At 36.6% G+C, this 22620-nt stretch overlaps 1 protein-coding gene across 11 annotated transcripts in view; it reads right to left on the reverse strand.

Moving 5' to 3' along the window:
* Positions 1-13001: 13001 nt before the first annotated feature.
* The window catches only part of LOC123880542 (large proline-rich protein BAG6-like), a 33634-nt gene continuing 24015 nt past the window's right edge, over positions 13002-22620 (reverse strand). For 5 of the 11 annotated variants that reach the window (XM_045928708.1, XM_045928709.1, XM_045928705.1 and 2 more), the window contains exons 19-28: positions 22228-22422; positions 21252-21451; positions 20546-20641; positions 19578-19742; positions 18597-18749; positions 18331-18489; positions 17109-17169; positions 14153-14345; positions 13803-13968; positions 13002-13509 (exon numbers count right to left, since the gene is read on the reverse strand). In XM_045928708.1, coding sequence (XP_045784664.1) covers positions 13470-13509; positions 13803-13968; positions 14153-14345; positions 17109-17169; positions 18331-18489; positions 18597-18749; positions 19578-19742; positions 20546-20641; positions 21252-21451; positions 22228-22422 — 1428 coding nt within the window. In that variant the 3' untranslated portion in view covers positions 13002-13469. Of the gene's footprint in view, positions 13510-13802; positions 13969-14152; positions 14349-17108; positions 17170-18330; positions 18490-18596; positions 18750-19577; positions 19743-20545; positions 20642-21251; positions 21452-22227; positions 22423-22620 lie in introns of those variants that run through there. The other 6 variants (XM_045928711.1, XM_045928710.1, XM_045928712.1 and 3 more) reach the window with 5 other exon arrangements.

Consider the following 22620-nt stretch of genomic DNA (forward strand, 5'->3'; position numbering starts at 1 on the left):
AGTTTCTAACTCGTGTTTATTGTGGTTGCTTCCAGCACCAGCTGTTTTCCGGGCGTACGTAAAGCGCGTTAGATTTTATTATACTGGGAGCGGCTAGCGGCGCGTGCGGCTCGCTTCGCCCGTCCACGCCTCGCTCCCCATCGCGCATCGCTCCCTACACTCATTCTTCAGTTCTTGTAAAGTTTCACCAGTCAACATTCGCTCAATCATTTTACACGCTTCAGAAGACTCTCGGACTAAGTTTTGCAAAAGTTGATGCATGAACACATCCGAATCCTCTACAAATATGTGAGAACTTAAATTGTGTTTATTGATTTGCACATTCGCACCTTCTGAGTTCTGACGGATGGTGACGCTTTGCACTGATCACATCATGTTCTCGTACCTACAATATTTACAATTAGCTTACATTTAGATAGAAATTATTATTATTCAATTACATTTTCTATTATCTAAAAATCTTGAGGGAATCGTAAATATATGAAGTATCTATAAACCGATGGGTTTTAGTTTTTATTAACTAGATACATATGTATATCAATATTATTTTATAAATATTTACAAATAACCTAATTATTAATCTCTATTTTCTCGTAAGCATGAAATAGATAGTTGATAGATAATAAATGGAAGGGGGCTAGCTAAAAATCAAATCTTATTATTTTAACATGTTTTTAGTCAGCAATAATGTACTTACTCGTATAATTTGGCATTATTGGTTTATAGTTTAAATTAATATGTTAAAAATAAAAATACTGATAGGTATAGGTATAAAACGAATTATTACGATCAAAATATTCAGCCAAAAGTTCAAATTATCCTTAACCTAATTGCTTCCTTTAAGAGAGTATTTGAAGCACACTCCATACAAACGAAGATCAATTCTTATTGAAACTTTAAGCAATTGAACACAAAGATGTAATGTAAATTTTCGAGCCACATTAACTTTCTTATGAAAGTACAGCTGATGCAGATATTATTAGTTTCTAGGGTGTGTCTACAAAATTTCTTTGACTTTAATTGGTTCACGTTTACTAATATTATAAAGAGGAAAGAATTGTTTTTTGCTTGTAATCGATAAACTCTGAAGCTAAAGAACCAATTTTAATAATTCTTTCACCATTAGACAGCTACTTTACCAAGAAGTAACGTAGCTTACAAATTACATACGTACCGCGGATACTCGCAAACTCGCGAGCAAAAGTTATTATTAAAGTAAGAATCAAACTTGGCTTGTACGGAGTGCGCTCGAAAGGAGACTACTCTTAAAGTTTTGAAAACTAGACTATTATTATTGTTTAAAGAAAATACTTTATTTATCATTTCTATTAATAAAAAGAAAATTTAGTATTGATAGAGCAGAATTGATAGTGTACTCGTATATATTTCGGGAACTGCGCGTCATATATTTTGTTCCCCGCGTGCTCACAGAACCCAGACCGTTGCGTACAATAAAGTGCATTTGCATGCCGGGCCGCGAGCTACCTGTTCACACATTCTCCTCTGGTCAAGTCTCGCAATCGCGCTGTAGTGAGATTGTATGTGACATGTCGATGACATAAGCGGCGAATGGTGAGTCGGACCGCAGTACCGAATATGTAAATGCACGGTAAAGGTGCGCACACTGACACTGTGCGTCCACACACTGCTCTACTCGCGCAATTGATCGCGACGCCGCCGCACTAGGTCGCTTGCCTTTGCAATGCGATGGAGGTCGAAACTGCGGCAGCGTACGCGCTATTGCATACTTACCGACAAAATAGGGACCGATGGGCATGAACGAGGAACATGCGAGTAACGCGGCCACACTACGTCTCTGCCTCCGTTCCTCGCTTCTTCCCATGCCACACGGGCAGTGTGTGGACGGGGGGACACGTTCGAGACGAAGCGTGAGATATTCGTTTATACGAGTACATTCCTCACTACTTTCACGTCGCTGACACTTTTGGCGAGTACACGGTAATATCGCGATTACTTCAAATAGAAGTACTTTCTCTCTTATAAATTATTATCTATTTGTGCATTATTAGCACTGTCATCTGCTCTACCAATAAAAACAATATACTATTATTATGTTATCATTATTCCTAATCCCAAGCGATTACGAACAAAATTAGATTTATGAATTGTTTAACCTAGTAGATTAAAGGGCAACTATTTAAAACGATTTTATTTTATTGAAAAAACCATCGATCGTAAATCGGATTAAAATATTTTCTGTATCGCATCACTAGTAGGTACATTAACGAAAATAATTATCCGTTCCATGTTATAATTAAAAGCCTGTTAAACGAAGACAGTATTTACCCTGAAAGATTTATTTACCATGAAATTCATGCACGATCGGGATGCCCAAGTTTTATTTTGTGAGTGTTCGCGTAGTAAATTAATTAAAAATAAGAGTTTGTCTTGAATTCATCCACCAGGGATGTAAAAATACTAAAAAATAAAACAAAACCAAAATATTGTATTTTTCTTATGGCAAAAGATTTCACTCGTAAACTGTGCCTTCGTTCATACGAAGTTTTAATTGAAAGATTGAGTTTTAATATCAAAATATAAATATTCTATCTATACCTACAAGATATTTTACTTACTATTTCCTGCTAAGCCAAAGTGGGTTAGCTAGTTTATACTATACAATTTTTTCATGTAAATAACAATATCGTTTTATGAGTGCTTATTTAATCTGCTAAATTAAAAAAAACGCGTCTGTGGTGAGGTACCTATCATGTCACTGAATCAAATGAGATGAAAATACTATTTAGATAAAATAACCGGACTTATAATTAAGTAGGTACCTACTACTGAAAGTACTTATATCTACTAATGTATTTTAGCTCTTCCGTGCAGCCCAAGCACAATCAGTGCGACAACGCTTTCTCACGGCTCTTGCATCGATAAACAATTACACAAGCCGCGAGTAAGTATTGTCGTATTGACTGCTATTAGATAGAGTGTGTCTAATGAAAGATGATAGTTGAAACCTGCAACACTATGGAAAAAGTCACTTTTTGTTTTTATAAAGTCACCTGGTTTTGATACTAGGTAGATTTATTTAATAAATATATTTTATACTCAATAAAATTCTGTAGGACTTATAATTATTAGACCTGGTCTACCAATATAACCATTTAAAATGTGAAATCTAACAGTGAATGAAAATCGCGTGGCATCGACAAAATTATTCTGAAATAAGTTTTTTATTTAAAAAAATCGAAGTAAGTATTTATACCTATATTATTATTGATGTAGTCCAGTTAAAAATCCTGTGTTTCCTGCTATGAGAATAAAATCATGATAAACAATCAGCGTATTATACTTTACAATCTATAAGTACCTATATTAAAAGTATGTACCATCAATTATTATTATAAGTGCAGATTTTTACGGTTATACTCATACATATTTATTCGACGTAAGCCCGACTACTTTCAACATATAGGTATACCTACTTACAATTATAAAACAATCCGAGTAGTAGGTAAGTATAGTAACAATACTTACTGTAATGTATGTGATAATTTAATGGAAATCACTCACGATATTTTAAACGTTAAAGTATCAATAGTAATTATGTTAGAAATAGACCAAGTTTTATCAAGCCGCAATTTCTTACTATCAGTCAGCTTTCACTAGACAGACTCTTATCAGCTGCAGTGACCTATTAGAACGCTCTTTTACTCTAAGTAAAATGATATTTCCGTAATGTATCGAACTGATTGGCAATCGTGAGTGCAGTGATGGTAATATCGCTGGGTAAAAATACCTATAAATTCATATTTTTATGACTCACAAATAATATTAGTAAGCAATTTGAGTCAGGTGAATTAAATTCACATAGTTATTGTTTTTTATTTTTTAAGTGAATTCTAGTCTTTTATTAATAAATTCACCCTCAAAAGTTGATGGTGTGATTTGATTTGGTACCATGCGGTGGTACACGTATTATAATAGTAAATTATAAGAATGTCCAGAAAGTGAGAAATAGAAGTAAACTATTAAGCTTGATATTTAAGACTATCAAATTATTATACTTATCTATAAATATATCACAATAATACCTATTTGTAAATCTTTCAAAAACTTTTTGCCTTCATTGTTACTAACCTTTTAAAATATAATCTATAAAGAATATTCTATTTAAACTGAGATTATATGTAATATATTAAATTTAAAATATTAATAATTGATATATTTATGCTTTATAGGAACGGAAAGGTTAAATTAGATCTTTCTATAAATTGTATCGACTTAACAAGTATAGGTAAGTAAACGTGATGTAGGTAAGGGGCAGAAAAATATTCGTAAAATGAGCTCACGATTAATATTTAATTGCGAATTAATTTACCTAAAACTAAGAAAAGAATAAACGTGCCTAAATTATTATTATGAATAATAATAATTGGTATTGAAAGATTTTTGAGATGGGCAACATACCTTAGTGCTAAAATATTATATTTATTTTGAAATGTATGTTTCCGTTGAACCTGTACTCTGTTATATATACTTCTGAGGGTTGTGGTGTTTTCTCAGTGTTAGGAATATATAATAGTACCTAAGTTCACGTGTCCTATATCAGTATTCTATCTTTTGAATCGGTATTAGGTACCTATTAAATCTTTTATCAACTTAGAACTTGTTACTTGACTTTACCAAGTTTGTGCTATATACCTTGTGATCTCTTTCTATAAATTATATATTCTTGACTGCTATTCTATGTCTAAGGCGAGAATAACGTGCGACAATACTATTGTTACCTTCTATGCTAGCTGCAAATAGGCGTTACTAAAGGTTTTTTCATGTACCTATAAGATCGCTGGGGAACTGTCGAGGGGGTGTGCCTACATGGTTATGTTTGTATGTTCTTATGTACGGTCTGCTAAGCGAAAGGTTGACTAAATGAATCAATATGCTTCCGGATAGAGGGGAAAACTTCGCCCCTCATTTGCACTACCAAATAGGTCGATAAATCTTCTACTGCACAGGTACAAGATCAGAGATCATTTACAAGAAACTAACTGCACCTACTTACAGCAGCTAGCGAAGAAGGTTCTTTTAATAACTCTAAGTAGATAAAAATATCAAGTTTGAGCTTATCCTAAAGTACATATAATTATATATAATATGATATAATAATATACCTACTAATGATTCTAATTGTTGTTATTTTCATTATTATTATAATAAAGTATGGTCGGCAAGAACATCGACACAATTCAAAATAGTATAAACCTAAACTAAACTAATTATGCAGAATTTACAGAAATCGCTGATATTTTAACGTGAATAATGATGCAACGCTTATTTCGTGCAAAGCGTTCGATAACACTAATTAGTACAAATTTTCAAGAATATTGACATATTTTGTAATTTGTCGATATTTTCAGCTGTGTTATTTTATATTAATACGTCTGCATTTTGTAGTAGGTAAGATTGATTGAATTATATAAGAAGTTTAGAATAATAACCATAGTCTGAAAGAGGCCCTTAGGTATGTATTAGGTTTGATATTTCTATAAAGCACCGCAACATTCTTTAAATATTTGTTTTTATATTATAAAACATCTTTAATATCATAAAGTTATACCGACAATAAATCAGCAACATTTTGATATTTTCTCAGATAACTTAGATAAATAATCAATAAAATGTTCATACTGTGAAATCGATGATTTTTAGTTGCGTCGATGTTCTTGCGGACCAGCGATAATATATATTAATCTTTTGTACCGGAACTGTTACTTTAGAATTATTTGTCATAGCTATATTATAATATTATCTACCTGAACATCTATGACCTGGACTCTGCAACTCAGATTTCATAAATGTCTCACTGTTGTCATTACTGTATTCGATGTAATATCATTACTATGAAACTATGTAGACAGGGCAACATTCACTCCTACTCCTACTCATATAAGCATGTGTTATGTATCCCATAATATATTTCCAGTAGATTTTATTTAGTAACGAACGCCGCTCACCAAAACTGGTGGTAGGTAGCGCATGTTATTTTATACCAACCTAAGATTAATATTAAAAAATAAAAATAATTATAATCGAAATAATATATTGAATGTTTTGACTTATTATAGATATATATTTTGTTGTCACTCGCCGTTCGATTTATGTATACGTGGAAGTAGAGAACAAATAAATAAATTACATTAAACAAAGACTTACGCAGTTTTATTTTTATTTAGGGATTTTTAAAAACCTAAATCCACGCGGGCGAAGCCGCGGGTATCGTCTAGTTATTTTATAAAAGGTGAAAATATATCTGCGTACTGTCCCCAATACAAGGAAGAACGATCAGCGTGTATGAAGTTAGGATCATAGTGGCTTTGGGAGATAACAGGTAAAAAATGTGTAAAAAACCTTACATCGAAGTAAGTAAAATTCTATGATAAATAAAGTGTATTTTTTACATGTTCTTCGGAATAGTATTAGAAATGACGTCACGCATTGCGAAACACTCAGTGACTGCGCAATATCATCATAACCCCTATAACACTGTAGTTATTACTGCCGTAGTAAAGCAAAACACTGGCTCTCTAGTCTCTACTGAGCATGGATCTCCTCTCAGAATGAGAAAGAATTGGCCGTAGTCGACCACGTTTACCAAGTGCGATTTTGCAGACTTAACACACCTTTTAACATAAAAGAGAACTCTTAGGATGCAGGTTTCCACGCGATGTTTTCCTTCACTATTAAAGCAAGTGACTGATTAAAACGCACATAACTCCACACAGTCACAGTTGCGTGCCCGGAATCGAACCCCCGACCCGGCGAAAAGATCGTGCCGAGGTCAATATAGGTTATCCACGCTTACTAAGCTGTTCGATGATTGCATCTAGAACGAATATACAGGACAGGCTGTAACCAGAATGCTAGCAAAGAGTTAGCGTTATTATACTACTTACACACATCCCAATGCCAATAACCTTAATAAGTATTTTGAAGTTTTAATGATTTAGTATTTTTCAATCCCGCAATACATAGCTGCAATTTTTTTTTTGTTCAGACAGATGTTTTATTTGCAATATATTGTAAACTTTCACAAAATACAGGTTTTTTCCGCGTTTTTGACGCGACAACGTCTTATAATTCGATAGAGCCGGCTGTACGCACGAAAAAACATGACTCATGCGGCGTTACCTCGCTCTGAGGCGTTCCTGTAAGGCTTGAAGTGCAAGCGAGAGCGCGGAACGAGCGACAAAGAAGCACAATCGGCCTTTGTTGTCACGTCGTCAGTAAACCGACTTTACAGACAACCAATTTTTTTTTGTGGTATCTTATCCATAGACATACGAATTTTCTGATCTTATCAGTATTATCACCTATCTTCGTTTTTGCTAGTTTTGGTTACATTCTATATACACACGTGCGTTGATATAGCACACACGAGACATTGTCATATTTTGCATCATCAGCGATATATCGATATCTATATTTTTTTTATTCATTAGAGGCAAGCGCTTGACCACAATCACACCTGATGGAAAGTGATGATGTGGTCTAAGATGGGACGCGTTCACCTAGAAGGTGCCTATTCACTCTTGTTTTAAAGATACCCGGATTGTAATTGGTAGGAAACACGGATCGCGGAAGAGTATTGCAGCCAAGTGGCATTTTCCACTATATTTTATACTAGAGGATGCCCGCGGCATCGCCCGCGTGGATTTCGGTTTTTAAATCCCGTAGGAACTCTTTGATTTTCCGGGATAAAAAGTAGCCTATGTCCTTCCCCGGGATGTATCCCATGTCTGTAGCAAATTTCATTAAAATCGGTTCAGCGGTTGGGCTGTGAAAACGTAGCAGACAGACAGACAGACAGACAGACAGACAGACAGACACACTTTCGCATTTATAATATTAAGTATGGATTAAGCGGTAATAGCCTGGTGGTTAAGGCGTCGGCCTCCTAGTCAGAAGGTCCGGACGCTCCTCTAACGTTTCGGAATCATGTGTGTTTGCGCCGAAATCTGCAGAATGTCAGGCGTGCAGTTCTCCATGTTCTCAAAGGTATATGAAGTCTGATAATCCGCACTTGACGAGCGGACTTGGTGGACTACTTATGGCTAAACCTTTTATCTTGAAAAGTGATCCGTATTCGGAGAAAGTCGTCGGATTGATAAAGATGAATTTACCTATAACAACTTACGTAAGTCTGGCTGGAAAAGTCCCGGGGGTTGATTCCCGGTACGTAGGTAGGTATGGTCAATTTGTTTTTTTTTTAATTGGCTCAGGCCCTGTCTGGTGAGAGGCTATCAATTGAGCCACTGCCACACTTCTGGCAAAGCTGTTCAATTATTAAGCCATCGGATGTGATACCGTATAAAAACATTATAATCTCCGATAAGAATAATGAGCAGTCTACAATTCGTCTCCAAATTAGTCCGCTGCTTTTTAGATTGTCGTGAATCGTCACTTAACATCAGGTGAGATCGTAGTCAAGGGGCTGATTTCTCGTCAAATAAAATATTTTGAAAGCGTTATCGTCATTGTCAACCGAAGACATCCACAGCTAGACACAGGTCTCTTGGAGGGATTTCCATACACCACGCCAGCGGCTCTCTGCGACTCCTTTGGCGTCGTCTTTTTATCTTTGACGTCTACCCTGTTTTCATCTGGCAACGATACAGACTTTTGCTGAAAACGCGCCAACCCTATAGCTGAGATCTAAAGAGCGCACTTTAACTTTGCTCAGACTTAAGACACTGTCAAAACGAGACAGCTCTACCAGCATACCGCTGGCATAAATCTGTCTTGTTTTAACTGAAACTTAGTCTATTAAGTAAAGTCAAAGTACGCTCTATAAATTTTCTTATCTTTCTCAATACAACCAGCACCAACAATTATAGATTAATATTAGTATATATGAATTATAATTGATAATTATGATGAATTATAGATTAATATTAGTATATATGAATTCGGTAAACTATGTATTTGTAACTTCTGACTCGGTATGCGATTTGGCGTTGCTGTAAGCATACCGAGGACATCTAGAAATCTAGATGTACTAATTTTCTAACGCTGCGCTTTCTGGTGCGAGGTAATACCTTGGGACCCCAAAGGTCTATTGGTTTTCGAATAATGTGCCCTGCCCAGTGGCACTTCAGCTTCGCAACCCGTATGGCTATGTTAATTACACTGGTTCTACGGATCGCCTCATTTTTAGGGTTCCGTAGCTCAAAAGGAAAAACGGAACCCTTATAGGATCACTTTGTTGTCTGGCCATCCGTCCGTCGTGTCTGTCAAGAAAACATATAGCGTACTTCCCGTTGACCTAGGGTGAGATTTATAGAGCGCACTTTGACTTTGCTTAGACTTAAGATTGAATTAAAACGAGACAGATTTATTTGAGAGATATACATCTGTTTCTTTTTAACTTTGTCTTAAGTCCAAGCAAAGTCAGAGTACGCTCTATAGATCTCACACCTAGAATCAAGAACTTTGGCAGGTAAGTAAGTCTAATAGCACAAGTAAAGGAATAAATCTGAAAACCGTGAATTTGTGCTCACATCACAGAAATAAAAATTAAATGTTTTAATTTTCAAATTAAGATAACTATACCAAGATGGGTATCATATGAAAGGGCTTTACTTATACATTCTAAAACAGTTTTTTTATTTCGTTTTAAGCTTATTAGTTTTTGATTTATCGTGCAAAATGTCGGAAAAATACCCAAGTACGGAACCGTCGGTGTGCGAGTCTGACTCGCACTTGGCCGGTTTTTGATCACGTAGAGAACGTATTGCACTCTCCATCGCCCGCTGAGTGACTCAGAGCTTACTTATGAGCTTTGAGGTAGACGCACTCGACGATTCAAAAGTACCTACTTGTAAAGGTTTAATTGAATAAAAATATTTAGAATTTTGAAAGCGTGGTCCACTCGAATAAACTTACAATAGGCAACCTGATCAAACCAACTAAGTATCTTACTAAAAACTTCAGGGCGCGGTTTAAAACGGAATAGACGTATTAATCTCTGTTCAAACCGCATCTAAAGTTTTTGTGGTAAGACAGATATTTTATTAGAATTAGAAAACTGAGTAGGTAGGTTTGCTTAAATAAAACACTTATTTACATGGATTCTTTATTTATTAACTAAGTGAGCCACTTATAATAAAAAAAGGCAAGTGACAACAGTACCAAACGTTTTAAAAACCTATCTAGAATGGGCGTTTATCCATTGGGCGACAATGACACCGGCATGGCATACTTAACCTAATGACAACGCATTAACAATATTATATATGTAGTAACCTCCGTATGTAGTGACGCCGACCTCTCTCAATCATTATCATCAGAAGCAAATGCGCGAAATTATATTATGGCGCGAATTTTGCACTTTCCGACCACACGGTCGACGGCTTCCAAACAATTCTTTGTCGTGCCAGCCAATGGAAAATCGCCCAGGAAAAGAAATTATTCATTCTCTTTAGTCACTGATAAAAATGAGTACAGATTAAATAATCATTTTTTTCATTCAAAAATTAAATATTCAAGATAACACAATAGGCTAAAATTTCTTCGCAATAAGGTTCTCTCTTATATAGAATTTACGAGAAATGTTGTCCGAGAATACACCTTATTACATTACAATTACTACATTATTAAATTATAATTAATTTATTTTAATATGGTATGTTTAAAATGAAATGTATAATATTATATTGTATAAATGTTAAAATGGTTTGTTAAAAATCATAATTCATTCAGGGAAAATAATTCTTCGAAGTTATCGAACGTCACATGATTTTTCAAGAATGGTCCTATTTACGCAATAAATTACATTTATTTTAATATGGTATGTTCAAAATGAAATGTATACTATTATATTGTATACATGTTAAAATAGTAGTTATAAATCATTATTAGTAAATTCAATCATTTTTATACAGGGAAATTTCATACAATGAAAAGAACTCTTCGAAGTTTTGTTCAAGAATAGACCTATTTACACAGTAAATTATATTTCATTTAGTTTAATATTATGGTAGGTACGTCAAAAATAAAATATATAATTTATGTTAAAATTGTATATCAAAAATTATTAATATTTAATAAGCAAATTTTTCACGCAGGGACCAGAACACTTCGAAGTTATCAACTGATTTAGAATGACAATAATTGAGCTCATATAAATGTATTTACGACATCGATGCTACTATTACATTTAATGTTTATCTGGATTATAATGATAAACTCTCTTAAATGGCGAATACGTGAAATGCAAATGCTCAAAATAGTCCAAAAACAGTTGTCCGAAAAGTAAAAATTAAAATTATCTTCATATTTTTCTTGAGTTAAAAGCAAAAATACAAAAAAAAGATTGGAGACAATAATAATAAAATTACAATAATCTTTTTCATTAGTTCACATTGGAAGATGAAAAATAGAAATAATTATGTAATAAGTGATTACATATTTATTTTTATTTGCTGGTGCTGGTTTGACAAGGTAGAGGAACATTTATAAAACAAATATATTTATAATCCAAGAAACATTGCACATAGTCTTACTACGTTTCTTACTTCCTTGGATAATAATTCCTTCCTCGTAGAGAAAGAAAAATTTAGAGGTACTGAAGATTTGCATTTCAAGCGATTACTGTTACTAATGAATATATTCATACTAATAACATAGAATTATTATATTTCGTAGATATATTAATGTTAGTATTTTGATTGAATTCATTAAATCTAACATCCTGAATGTATCGTCAACAAATTGTACTATAGTATACGTAAACACATCGACAATGAATGTCCAAATACATATATGGTATAAAAAGTACGGGCTGGGTTAAGGTGGTTCCACATAGGTATACAGGAAACATCAAATTGACAAAAGTTCACGTTGAGAGCTGGCACGTACATACGGCTCTTTTACGTCAAAGCAACAACATATGCAACAATGCCGCATACTATAACAAATGAAAGCATTAATTTTGCGGCCCAATACGCACGCGGAACTCTATTTTATGCCGATACAATATCGAGCTGTAGAAATGTAATATAACGGCACGATAGTCAGGCGATGACTGTTATATTTTATTATACCATGCAGCTCTGGGGCATGCCGCAATGTTGCTATGGCGTAAGTATTATAAATATGAAAGTGTGTTGATTTGTTTGTCTATCCTTGAATCACGCCACTACGAAGCAACGGATCGACGTGATTTTTTGCATGGATGTACCAGCTAAAGACCTGGATACTGATATAGGCTAGTTTTCTGGAAAATCAAAGTTTCTATAGGATTTTAAAACCTAAATGCACGCGGAAATCGCTAATAAGTTAATGAATTTACAATATGCAACTTATAGATGTGCCCAGTGTGTGCGTATCAGCTCTGCAGCGCGTTGTATTAGTATCGATCTAAGGTCGGACAAATCTAACATCTACGGATTACATCTATGGTCAAAATTTTACAATAATGTTTTTTGAATATGGCGAGTAAAATCTGTTATCAATTATTTTAAATACAACTATATTATGTAAGTTTAAATAGGTTATGAAGAATTTATTTTAAATAAAATCTCGCTGTTTACAACATTTCTTACTATGGAAGCCTAACTGCTCGATCCAGGTAGGATCGCAACCTTAGATACTGAAGTATTCAATATATTCAATCTCAAAAGTAGATCACTTTTGAGATTGAATATATTAGACGCCCAACTCTTTAATGTTATTACGAAATTGCATGATAAAAAGACTGTATAAAAAAATTAAAATCTATATACAGGGTGTTTGGTAATTAGTATATAATGACGACACGTACCCATGCTACTTTGATCTGATGAACACAATGCTGAAGTTTAATGACGAAATAAAATTATAAAGATTTCCATACAAAATTTAAAAAAAAATTATGTCAAAGTTTTCATGACCCTACCGTGCCCTAACTCACTGAGATCGTTGGCCACGTTAGTTAGGGCACGTTAGGGCCATGAAATAAAATAAATTTATAATTTTGTATGGAAATTATAATTTTATTTCGTCATTTTACTTCAGCATTGTATTTATCAGATCAAAGTAGCATGGGCGCGTGTCGTCATTATATACTAATTACCAAACACCCTGTATATATTGCTCTAGACAAAAAATCAAGTAAAATGATGTGAGAGTCGAAAACAGACGTAATCTGTTCATATAGTAAACTTACATAATAAAGTAGTTTTTAATTCACAGTAATATAATTGTTTACGTTTACAGACAACACATTTTTGTGTATTGGTTAACAAGTTAAAAAGTTAACTGTTTGAAATAATGTACTATAAATTGAATTCATCTATAATGAAAGTGATAAAATGAAATAATTTTTTAAGTCATAAATTGTCAAGGTGTAAAATAAAATAAAACATTATATACAGTGTGTATTATATAAAGCTATTAATGACGGTGCTTTTAACTTTTTAACTTGACCCAATCGCGAGTACTAGTTTTTGGGAAGTCCTTTAATCACCGTTATTTTCCGGCGACCTCCGCGCATTAGTCCTAAAAAAAAAGAAAACAATTGTTATAAAACCTGCCAAGCGAATTAGCGTTAAGCTGGCGTCTTGTAAAAAAGAGTAACAGCATACATACAAGAAGTATGAACACAAAATTTATCAATTTTACTCTGAAGTTATAGTATCGAAATTCACAAAACCACTTTTATGAACAGTATTGTTAACTGGGCTGTTAGATCCATAATATATCATAGAATTATGTAAGTACTAAAGTGCGTGTGCATTTGCGTGCGTGCGTGCGTGTTTTTGGTTTTGTTAAAGGGTTGATGATGATGTTACCTGGGCTGGTTGAGGAAGCGCGCGGTGGCTGCGAATCGGCGCGGCTCGTAGTCGCGGCTGGCGGCGGCGCGCGCGCGAGCTATGCTGCGCACGTGCTCGCGGAACGTGGCGCGCAGCTCCTCGCCCGGCACTGCGCCTAGCGGCTCCGACACCTCGTTCACGCTCTCTGCATCGAGTTTGTAAAAAACACTTTAAACAAATGTGGCTTGGCCAAGTACGTAAGCCAAGTGCGAATGTGTAATGCCGCCAACAGTATCTGGAGGGAGATCGCAGGGGCGCAGCGAGAGAGGACTCACGACCACGACTACTCTGCTTAGAGTAAATATGAGAAGAATCTAATGAATGCTTACCAGTGATGAAAGCGTTCAACGTTGTAGGCGGTCGGGCCTGACGCACGCAGCGGCGCTTCTTGGGCGGCATGCCTGTCAGATAGGCGTCGCTGTACGGTTCGTCGGGCTCGGCCGCGCGCTGACGCTGCAGATCGCGCGTGAACGCGGGCACCCACTCCTCGCCCCAGTGTTGCGCTATGTGCGCAGGTGGCACCTACAACAATGGCGGAATACAACCCGAGCCGACTTGAATTCGGCGGAAACTACACAGATCAACACATAGTGTGCGTCCTGAGTGACGGCGCACCGTGTATGGCGGATTGCGGAACGCATTCACACGTCGTACCTGTCCTTAGTGCACGAGGGGAATAGTACGCCCGCTGGCAGAGATTCAAACGTCGAACATTCAGTGCGCCGCCACTCATGAGGCCGACATAGGGAGGACACCCACGGCGACTTTTTGCAGCGATTCAGTAGCGATACAGTCACAAAAAGACCGCGATATAGTCGCTATAATGCTACTGCTTGTCTTATACTTTCGCCCACGTAACAATGATTTTACATCGCTACCTATCGGGCTACAACATCAATACAGAGGCGACACAGCACAGATACTGACATGCGATATAGTGACTACCTCTGAACGCCTGTGGTTACAAGATGGACTCGGTCGAGTCACGTTGGTCATGTTCTCTTGGTTGCTGTTTTTATGGAAGCGTTATCGAAACACGCTGTTGAATCGCTGCAAAAGGCGACTTCATATAGGTATTTAAACATTAAGCCGACCGCACTTTGGATGCTTTTCTACGAATCGAGCCACGAAAAATCCCGAACCTCCGAGTATTATTTAAGAGCGCGCAGACTGTGTGCGAATCAGTCGTACTTATACGTGCATGATTTTTGATTTTTTGACGTCACAAGTCAAAAAATCAAAAAGTTATGATAAGATGTGACTCGGCAAATGATAATATGAAAATGGAATCTGCTATGAAAAACTCAATCCATAAACTAACAGTCGCGCAAGTTAAAACCAAAAACCACTGCTGCGATTGACTGGCGTAATTCATGATATTACCGACGAGCAGATTGCGGATGCAGTAGTCAAACAAAACTCGAATATCATTGCAAAAGTTAGCCCAGACGATAGTCAAATTAAAGTTACACGGAGTGTTCAAAGGGAGAACCAAGGAGGTTAACAACGTAATTATTGTAGTCACTTCCTGCTTGTGGAACCTTTCAAAAGACAGAAAACTACCTGTTAGATATCAGGTGATAACCTCAGATCAATCCCTCATAGTTCATTGTTTTCAATGCCTAGGCTTTGGTCATGTGGCGCGAGATTGCCGCAATAGAGTTGCATGTGGATATTGTGCTGATAATCATGGCACTAAGCAATGCTGGGGGCAAGAGATGCTAGACCAAAATGTACTAACTGTAAGAAAAATAGCAGGGAAATATCGGACTACTTTCACGGCGCAGGATGGCGCAAATGAGATCGGATAGCGAGAGATGCTATATCTTACTGCTAAATATGTAACACCGCCTAATAGCAGTCGTAAGAGTACAATTAAAGTAGCGCAATGCAACTTCGGGAGAGTTGACTCCGAAAGTCCGAAAACAATTTGAACTTGGGATTTTTAAATGCACTTTCGTGCGGTGAAAATGGAGACAGAATAATTGATTAAATTGGTTTACGTAAATAAATGTTAGTAGTGGGTTCAAGTTGGGATCAAAGAAGAGAATTATCTTGAAGATACAGATTGTTCATCATGCACCAAAGAGGACTTCATAAAAGACCAGTATTTATATGTTTACGTACAATGCGAATTCGCCTCCAAAGTGCGGTTGATCTTATGGTACATTCGAACGCTACAAATACCATCCATGCTGATATGGCATTTGTTTCACACATAGTTAGAAGTAAAAGAACGAAATCGCATCATAGATTCATGCAAGTGTTCTAGATAACTGTAACAGCGAGGCATTGAAAAAATGTTGTTCCTGTTTTGTCAATTTTACGAATTATTAATGTTATCGGCGTTTTATAAATTACTTTTCTTTGACTATTATTTAACTTCAACTACTTGGTTGCAATCACACTTAACAAGAAGTGATGATGCGGTCTAAGGTAGAACGCGCCTGCCTAGAAGGTGCATATTCACTCTTCTTTTGAAGATACCAATATCTAGCGGGAAAAAATTGAAGCCGGAAGGGCGTTCTATATTTACTTGTAGCAATGTGTATTAGAAATGAGGAATCAAATCGCTTGAATGATTTCAAGCATTGTATAAAACAAAGCTACGATACTGGAAACATACTTTTAGTTAATTGTATCTTGTTCTAATATAAGATTGTTAAAATATAAGACCAAAATACATTATTAAACATAATTATTGGCAGGTATCTGTTATGGAAAATATTGACATAATACGCAATCATGTAAAATGCATACATCTTGCCAGTAACATAAATAAATAGATAACACGAAGAGAAGAATTTTTTTTTGAATTATCAACACAAAAGACAGAAATCACAAATGAACTGTCATCGTTACCTTACTAGAACAAATTCCTCCCAAAGCTCGAAAGGCAATATTTAAGGCATACTTCAAAGGACATAACGATTAATAATAAACAATGTATTTAAAAATCCCATACCATACAAATTTTACAATCCATTTTTCTCAGTCAAACAAAAAGAACTGACGTACTCCAGACTAGCGACAATTAAACAGTCATTAACGTATTGCTTACTATTAATGATACGCGATACTTGATGGATGAATATTTATAAGTAGTTTGCTGGTAGTGATGAATTTGAATAATTGGTTATCAAATCTTTAACGGTACTATCGTAGTTCTATTGAATTTAACACAAGTAACCAAATTACGTGTAAGTATGTAGTCAAGTTAGTAGTTCAATTATACTACTAATTAAAGGATATTCAACTAATCAAATATAATTGTATTATACTTACGAAAATTAAGTCATCCGTAGAATTTTCCGTAGTCGAGCCGGACTTTGGTTGTCGACTGGGCCTGAAAATAAATGACTATGAATATTGAAAGAAATATAATTAATTTATGTTTAAAATGTAATATTTCACGATTAATTTAGTCATATCCGAACTTTTAAAGCTGCGTCTACGTTTGGCGAACCGAGCGTACGGACGAGTTATAAGGTTACATCGACAAAAATTGTGATTCCTATTGTTTTTCGGGATATATTCTATTCATATGTTAAAAGGGGGTATTAGCTATAAAAGGTGGATTTCACTACTTTAACAAATTCTCATAAAATCGAGATATACACAGGCAAAAACCTTGACCATTGACGCGATTGGCTGGCGAATGGCGTTCGCACGCGATTGGTTGATCAGTCGGCGCGAGTGCACGCGACCGGATTCGCCAACTTTCCCCTACTACACTGCTACAGATCCAAGTTGTTTGCCGGGCACTACACATAGTTTCATGGTTTAAATTCACTTTTACGAGCCTCAAATGAGCTCGTTTTGATCACGTCTCGAGCATTCAGTTCGCAGTCAACGCGTTCCGTCAATTGTCAGTTTTTTGACGAACACAAAGGCCTTTGTATCGCACTCGCAGTACCTATGTGGACGTGTTTAGTGGCCGTATGTTCGACTCGCCAAGTGAGGACGCAGGTTGAGGGGCATAGAACACACTGGCTCAACGCGCTAGGCGAATGCATTTGATCAACAGGACTACTAGTTCTGTGTTGTGTTGTCTTGCTGTTGGAGGTACGATCATCATATTTATTGCTTCCCAAATAATAAAGCGCTTAAATACGTATATAAATATACCTACAAGTATAAATGCGGTTAGCATGCTTGTTTGCTTTCTACACTAAAAAAATATTCGTAGAAAAGGGTTTTTTTTAAATAATACTGTTCATCCTACGTGCAATTCTATTTCCATTTAACACTAGTGCTATTAATATTATGACAAAATTATCACTAGGTGGTGCAAAGACCGTGAAAAATTTTTAAAATAAGGTATTTATAATAAATCAAAAACACCCACATAGTATACAACCCACGTGTGACCAGCGCAGGCCAGCATACTGACTTTTGTGGGTTTGTATAAGACATCAAAGAATCCTAGCATAATATACAAGCGGCGATAACACGATATCCGGCATTCGCCGAAAGCATTGGGCCATGTGCATTGGGCAGCAATTACCTGTACCGGCCCCGGCTGTGCATAGTTGAGACGCGTCCATTTTGGTCGATACGGGGGCTAACCAACCCATTTGGAGGGCCAACCGGGACGATCGGACCGAGCGGAGCAGGTGCTGACCCGCTACTTTGCCCCTCCGAGGCAGGACGTGAAGTCTCTTGCCTAATTTCAGTATAAATCTTAGATTAGACGGGATTTCAGAACATCTTGTTTCATATCAAAGGCTTACCCTTATGGTATTTAATGCGCCGTTTCGATTGACTTCTTACCTGAATCGTCCACGAATGGAATCGACGCGTACTGGCTGTAATTCCTCAAGGCCAACAGGCTCTAGAGGAGGACTCGGAGTCGCTCTATGAGCAGCGCCTGCTACGTCCGCCACAATGCTATGCCCCGACCCGGGGTAGCGAAGCAATTCCTTCCTAATATTAGTATACAGCGTTAACATGCTTTTAGCTTTAACAACCCACACGCAATTGTACTTTTAACAGGTGCGTCATTTATTTAACTAAAATAGCAAATAAGCGACGACTCAAACTGATCACATATTAGAGGCGAGCGGCACTTACCGCAAGGGTTGCGTTTTTCGATTTTGAAAATGTTAGATAGAAGCTTATAGGAAAAAAAAATTCAGGATTTCAGCACTGGGAACGAAAAGTGTGAGTCAGAACCCTCGCGGCTGTGCATTACTGCTATAATCTGTGATCAGCTTTAACTCTCAAATAAAGTACAGATCAATTAACAAGAGCTGGGACGTTTACAGTATTCACACAAACGCAATTTTAACATACAGCATGTTCTAAAAAATAGATTCAAAATCGATTCATATTATTTTGATTGGGCACAACCCAAGCTATTTTCGGCGCATTGCGTGCCACTACTTTTGAGATAAATAATAACCCTTTAAATAACATATCTCTGTAAATGTGGGTAGTTTGAAATTCTTCATAAAATATAACTTCCATCACGAGTTTATGTTTTGCCAGATCCAATTTTTTACAGAAAACATTTATTCTAAGTTCAAAATAAGCAATTATCGGTTTACTGGCGGATGGGTTTAGAAACAAAAATCACGCTGAATTTCATAATAGTAGTAAAAAAAAAAAACAAAATCTTTTTCAATCACGCTAATATCCCGTCAGCGTGCGAGAGAGACAGGCTTTTCATCACACTCGTTTATTCAGTCTCTACCCAAGTGCAATGTGTGAAATGTTGTACGTGTCAGCTTTTGTTAACACGGCTGTATTTACCTGAACCTGCCACGGTTGTGCATAGCGGAAACGCGACCGCGTGGATCATAAGAGCCGCCGTCGTTTTCTTCAGGTACTTCAGACCAATCCAGACCACTGTCGTCTTCGTTTACCTGACTATACTGCTCAGCGTTACCGTCCGTGCCGTATTGGGGTTCATCCCTCCTAATGTAGCATGAAATGTTAAGCAAACCGCTTTTATGAGATGTCAAGCCTCAGTTTGAATCTAATGTGTAAATGGAACAAGCATATCACTTATTTTGAACTGTAACTTCTTTAGGCACGTTGGAGATTTCGGGATGGATAAGAACTTTAAGTCTCGTCAGCAACATGCTAGTGTTACTGTGGCATATGTGGCACCCCCTTATAGCGCTTTCCAGTCAGTTTCAACAAAAAAAACACTCCAAAAAGGCAGAGCACGCCCGCGAGCCAACACCAACACAGACGAAGTCCTACTTAATGTTTGCGATTAAGGAACACATTTCCTTATACCTTCTTATAGGTATTTAAAAAATTGTTTTTGCTGTGGGATATATTTTAATAGTATATCTGTAGCTATAAGTATGACATGTTATATGCGTTGACGTACCTATAAGTTTTAATACTACAGTTAATTTGAAAATCCGAAAAGAAACAGTGCTTTTTCATAGTTTTAATTTTTCACTTCTGTCAGCAATACCCATTGACTGCCAAGTTTTTTCTTTTAGTGTTTTGGTTTTACAAAATCTAAATTTAGATTTGACAACTATATACATGTGCAGCTCTAGTTTTCTAGAGTCCCTTACATAGCGACGAATAATGTCACTAAATGTTGTCTTTTGAAACAAGATGGCGCAGTTTTTTTAATGCTTCAGCGCTATGTGAAAAATGCTCACAAAGCGTCGAAACCAGAGCTTTTGACTGGTAATCTACGTTACTGAGAAAAAATTTACATGTAAAGTTGTTTTGAGAAACTAAAGAGATAATACCTGAATCGGCCACGATTGTGTGTAGGGGAATCGTCTGCCGGCATCTCGATGTTTCCAATATTGTCCGAGGCATTCTGAGCAGAGCTCATATCCTCACTATGTATGCATGAAATTAAGTATACAGCGTTTATGAAATGTCAAGCATACGAGTAATGAGATATGGATATATTTTACTTTAGACCGTGAAAACTACTATTTGTTAGTTACAATACAACTATATAGTCTTAGAAAGAATCTATCTCCTTACAGTAACTAATTACTTTGTGAAAAACGCTACATGCAATGACTCGAGTGCCTAACTGCCTTCTAGTTGATGATTTTATACCTTATTTTTGTTAACGGGGGGCTCTTTAAGATATCAGACTGTTTAGCGAAAAAAATCGGGTTACGTAGGATATTTACCTTGCAGAAATAAATTACATCCCCATGTATGTATGCCTGGTATCTCCCACTGACTATTATTCAAGATAATTTCTACCTCGTACATGCAAATTGTGAAACCAGCTTCCAGCAGTGTACATCAAAAATACGCGGGTTCTTTATTCCGGGGTTACTTTCTCGCACCTAGACAATGTGAGAAACTACTACTATGGACGTTATTCAAGTTGCTGATAATTTCTTAAAAGGTTACAATACATTGGCAGTTCTTCTTTTGCTGGTGACCCACCTGTAAGTTTTGTTTAGTATGTATGGAAAGAATACTCACTTCACTCGGCCTCGGTTTTGGGTGACGATGACGCGAGGTACGGCCCCGGTAGCAGAAACGGGCGGAGAGACATCGGGCGAAGAGTTCGCAGCGGGTTCTGTGGTTTCACTGACTGATCCCTCAGTGGGCTCGACGGTGGGTGCCGCAGGTGACGTTTGCATAGCATCAACTTGGGGTGATAACTCCATAGGACTTGAATCCTGAAAGAACCAAATATGAAATACGAGTTGGTATATCAATGGCTCGCTGCGTGAATTTGTTTTTCAACAAGGATCTTTGGCCCGTGGTCAAAATCGGAACTAACGCGGCCATCTTGTGATGTGTCACGCTGTCCCTCTGTATTTGGTGTTGCTAAGTAAAAAATCTGAAATTTACTATGTGCTATCAATGGTTTTTATTATTTTTTCTCGCTGTGAAAACAGGGTTTCCAATTTCTCATTCAGTTAAAATTAGATAAAACTTACTCGATTTTTAACATAAACATTTTCAACATATTCTCTAAAATTGAGGGGATTTTATTTGCTGGCAGCCTTTGTTCTACAACTACGCCCGTCTGTCAATGTCATTCAAATGCCAAAAGATCCTTGTCGTACTGTATATTCGTGCATGAGTACACGTAAGTGCATGCGTACTGCGTACGTCCATGCGTGCTTGTGTAGCTGAAGAATCCTGGTTAACTGTATGTGTTTATGGATTTGTATGGATATGTGGATGTTTTAATTGACTGATTATTATTTATATTATAATAGTTTCCAATTGATTTTTATTTTTAGTGTTAGAGTATTTAGATTCTTCTTCTTTTAAGGGGCAGATGTTATACACCTCACGAGCATTCGCCACTTCTCTCTGCTGGCCGATAATCTGGTACATTGTGCACGGCACCACCCACAGCGGACTTAATTGGGTCGGTCCATCGCGTAGGCGACCTCCCTCGCACTCTAGTATCCTCTGGAATATAATACATAATTGCTTTTACCTGTGCTTTCTGAGTCTCCTCCGTGTCCTTTGTGTCTTCACTATCCTCAGTGTCTTCTGTGTCATCCGATTCGTCTATGGGCTTCTCTGGTTCGTCCGCTTTTGGTGATTCACTGTCCGAGTCGATGCTCCTTAGGCCTCCAAAGTACCTTGGCTGTCTCGTACCAAGTGGTCGTGGTGGTTTATTGACTCTAGGCTGTTAATAAATAATTACATAAATTAGTATATGGGTAAAAGATACAACGGGGACAGCTGATTGATTCAAAAACCGAGTGAACCATAAGAGGTAGAGAGTTGAAATTTTGACAGAATGTGTATTTCTATTGTCAATTTTGAGAGGAGACTCAACAGCGAACCAGTGATGGGTTGATAATGATATGAATAATAAAGCTCA

The sequence above is a fragment of the Maniola jurtina genome, chromosome Z, assembly GCF_905333055.1.
Source record: "Maniola jurtina chromosome Z, ilManJurt1.1, whole genome shotgun sequence".
NCBI lineage: Eukaryota > Metazoa > Arthropoda > Insecta > Lepidoptera > Nymphalidae > Maniola > Maniola jurtina.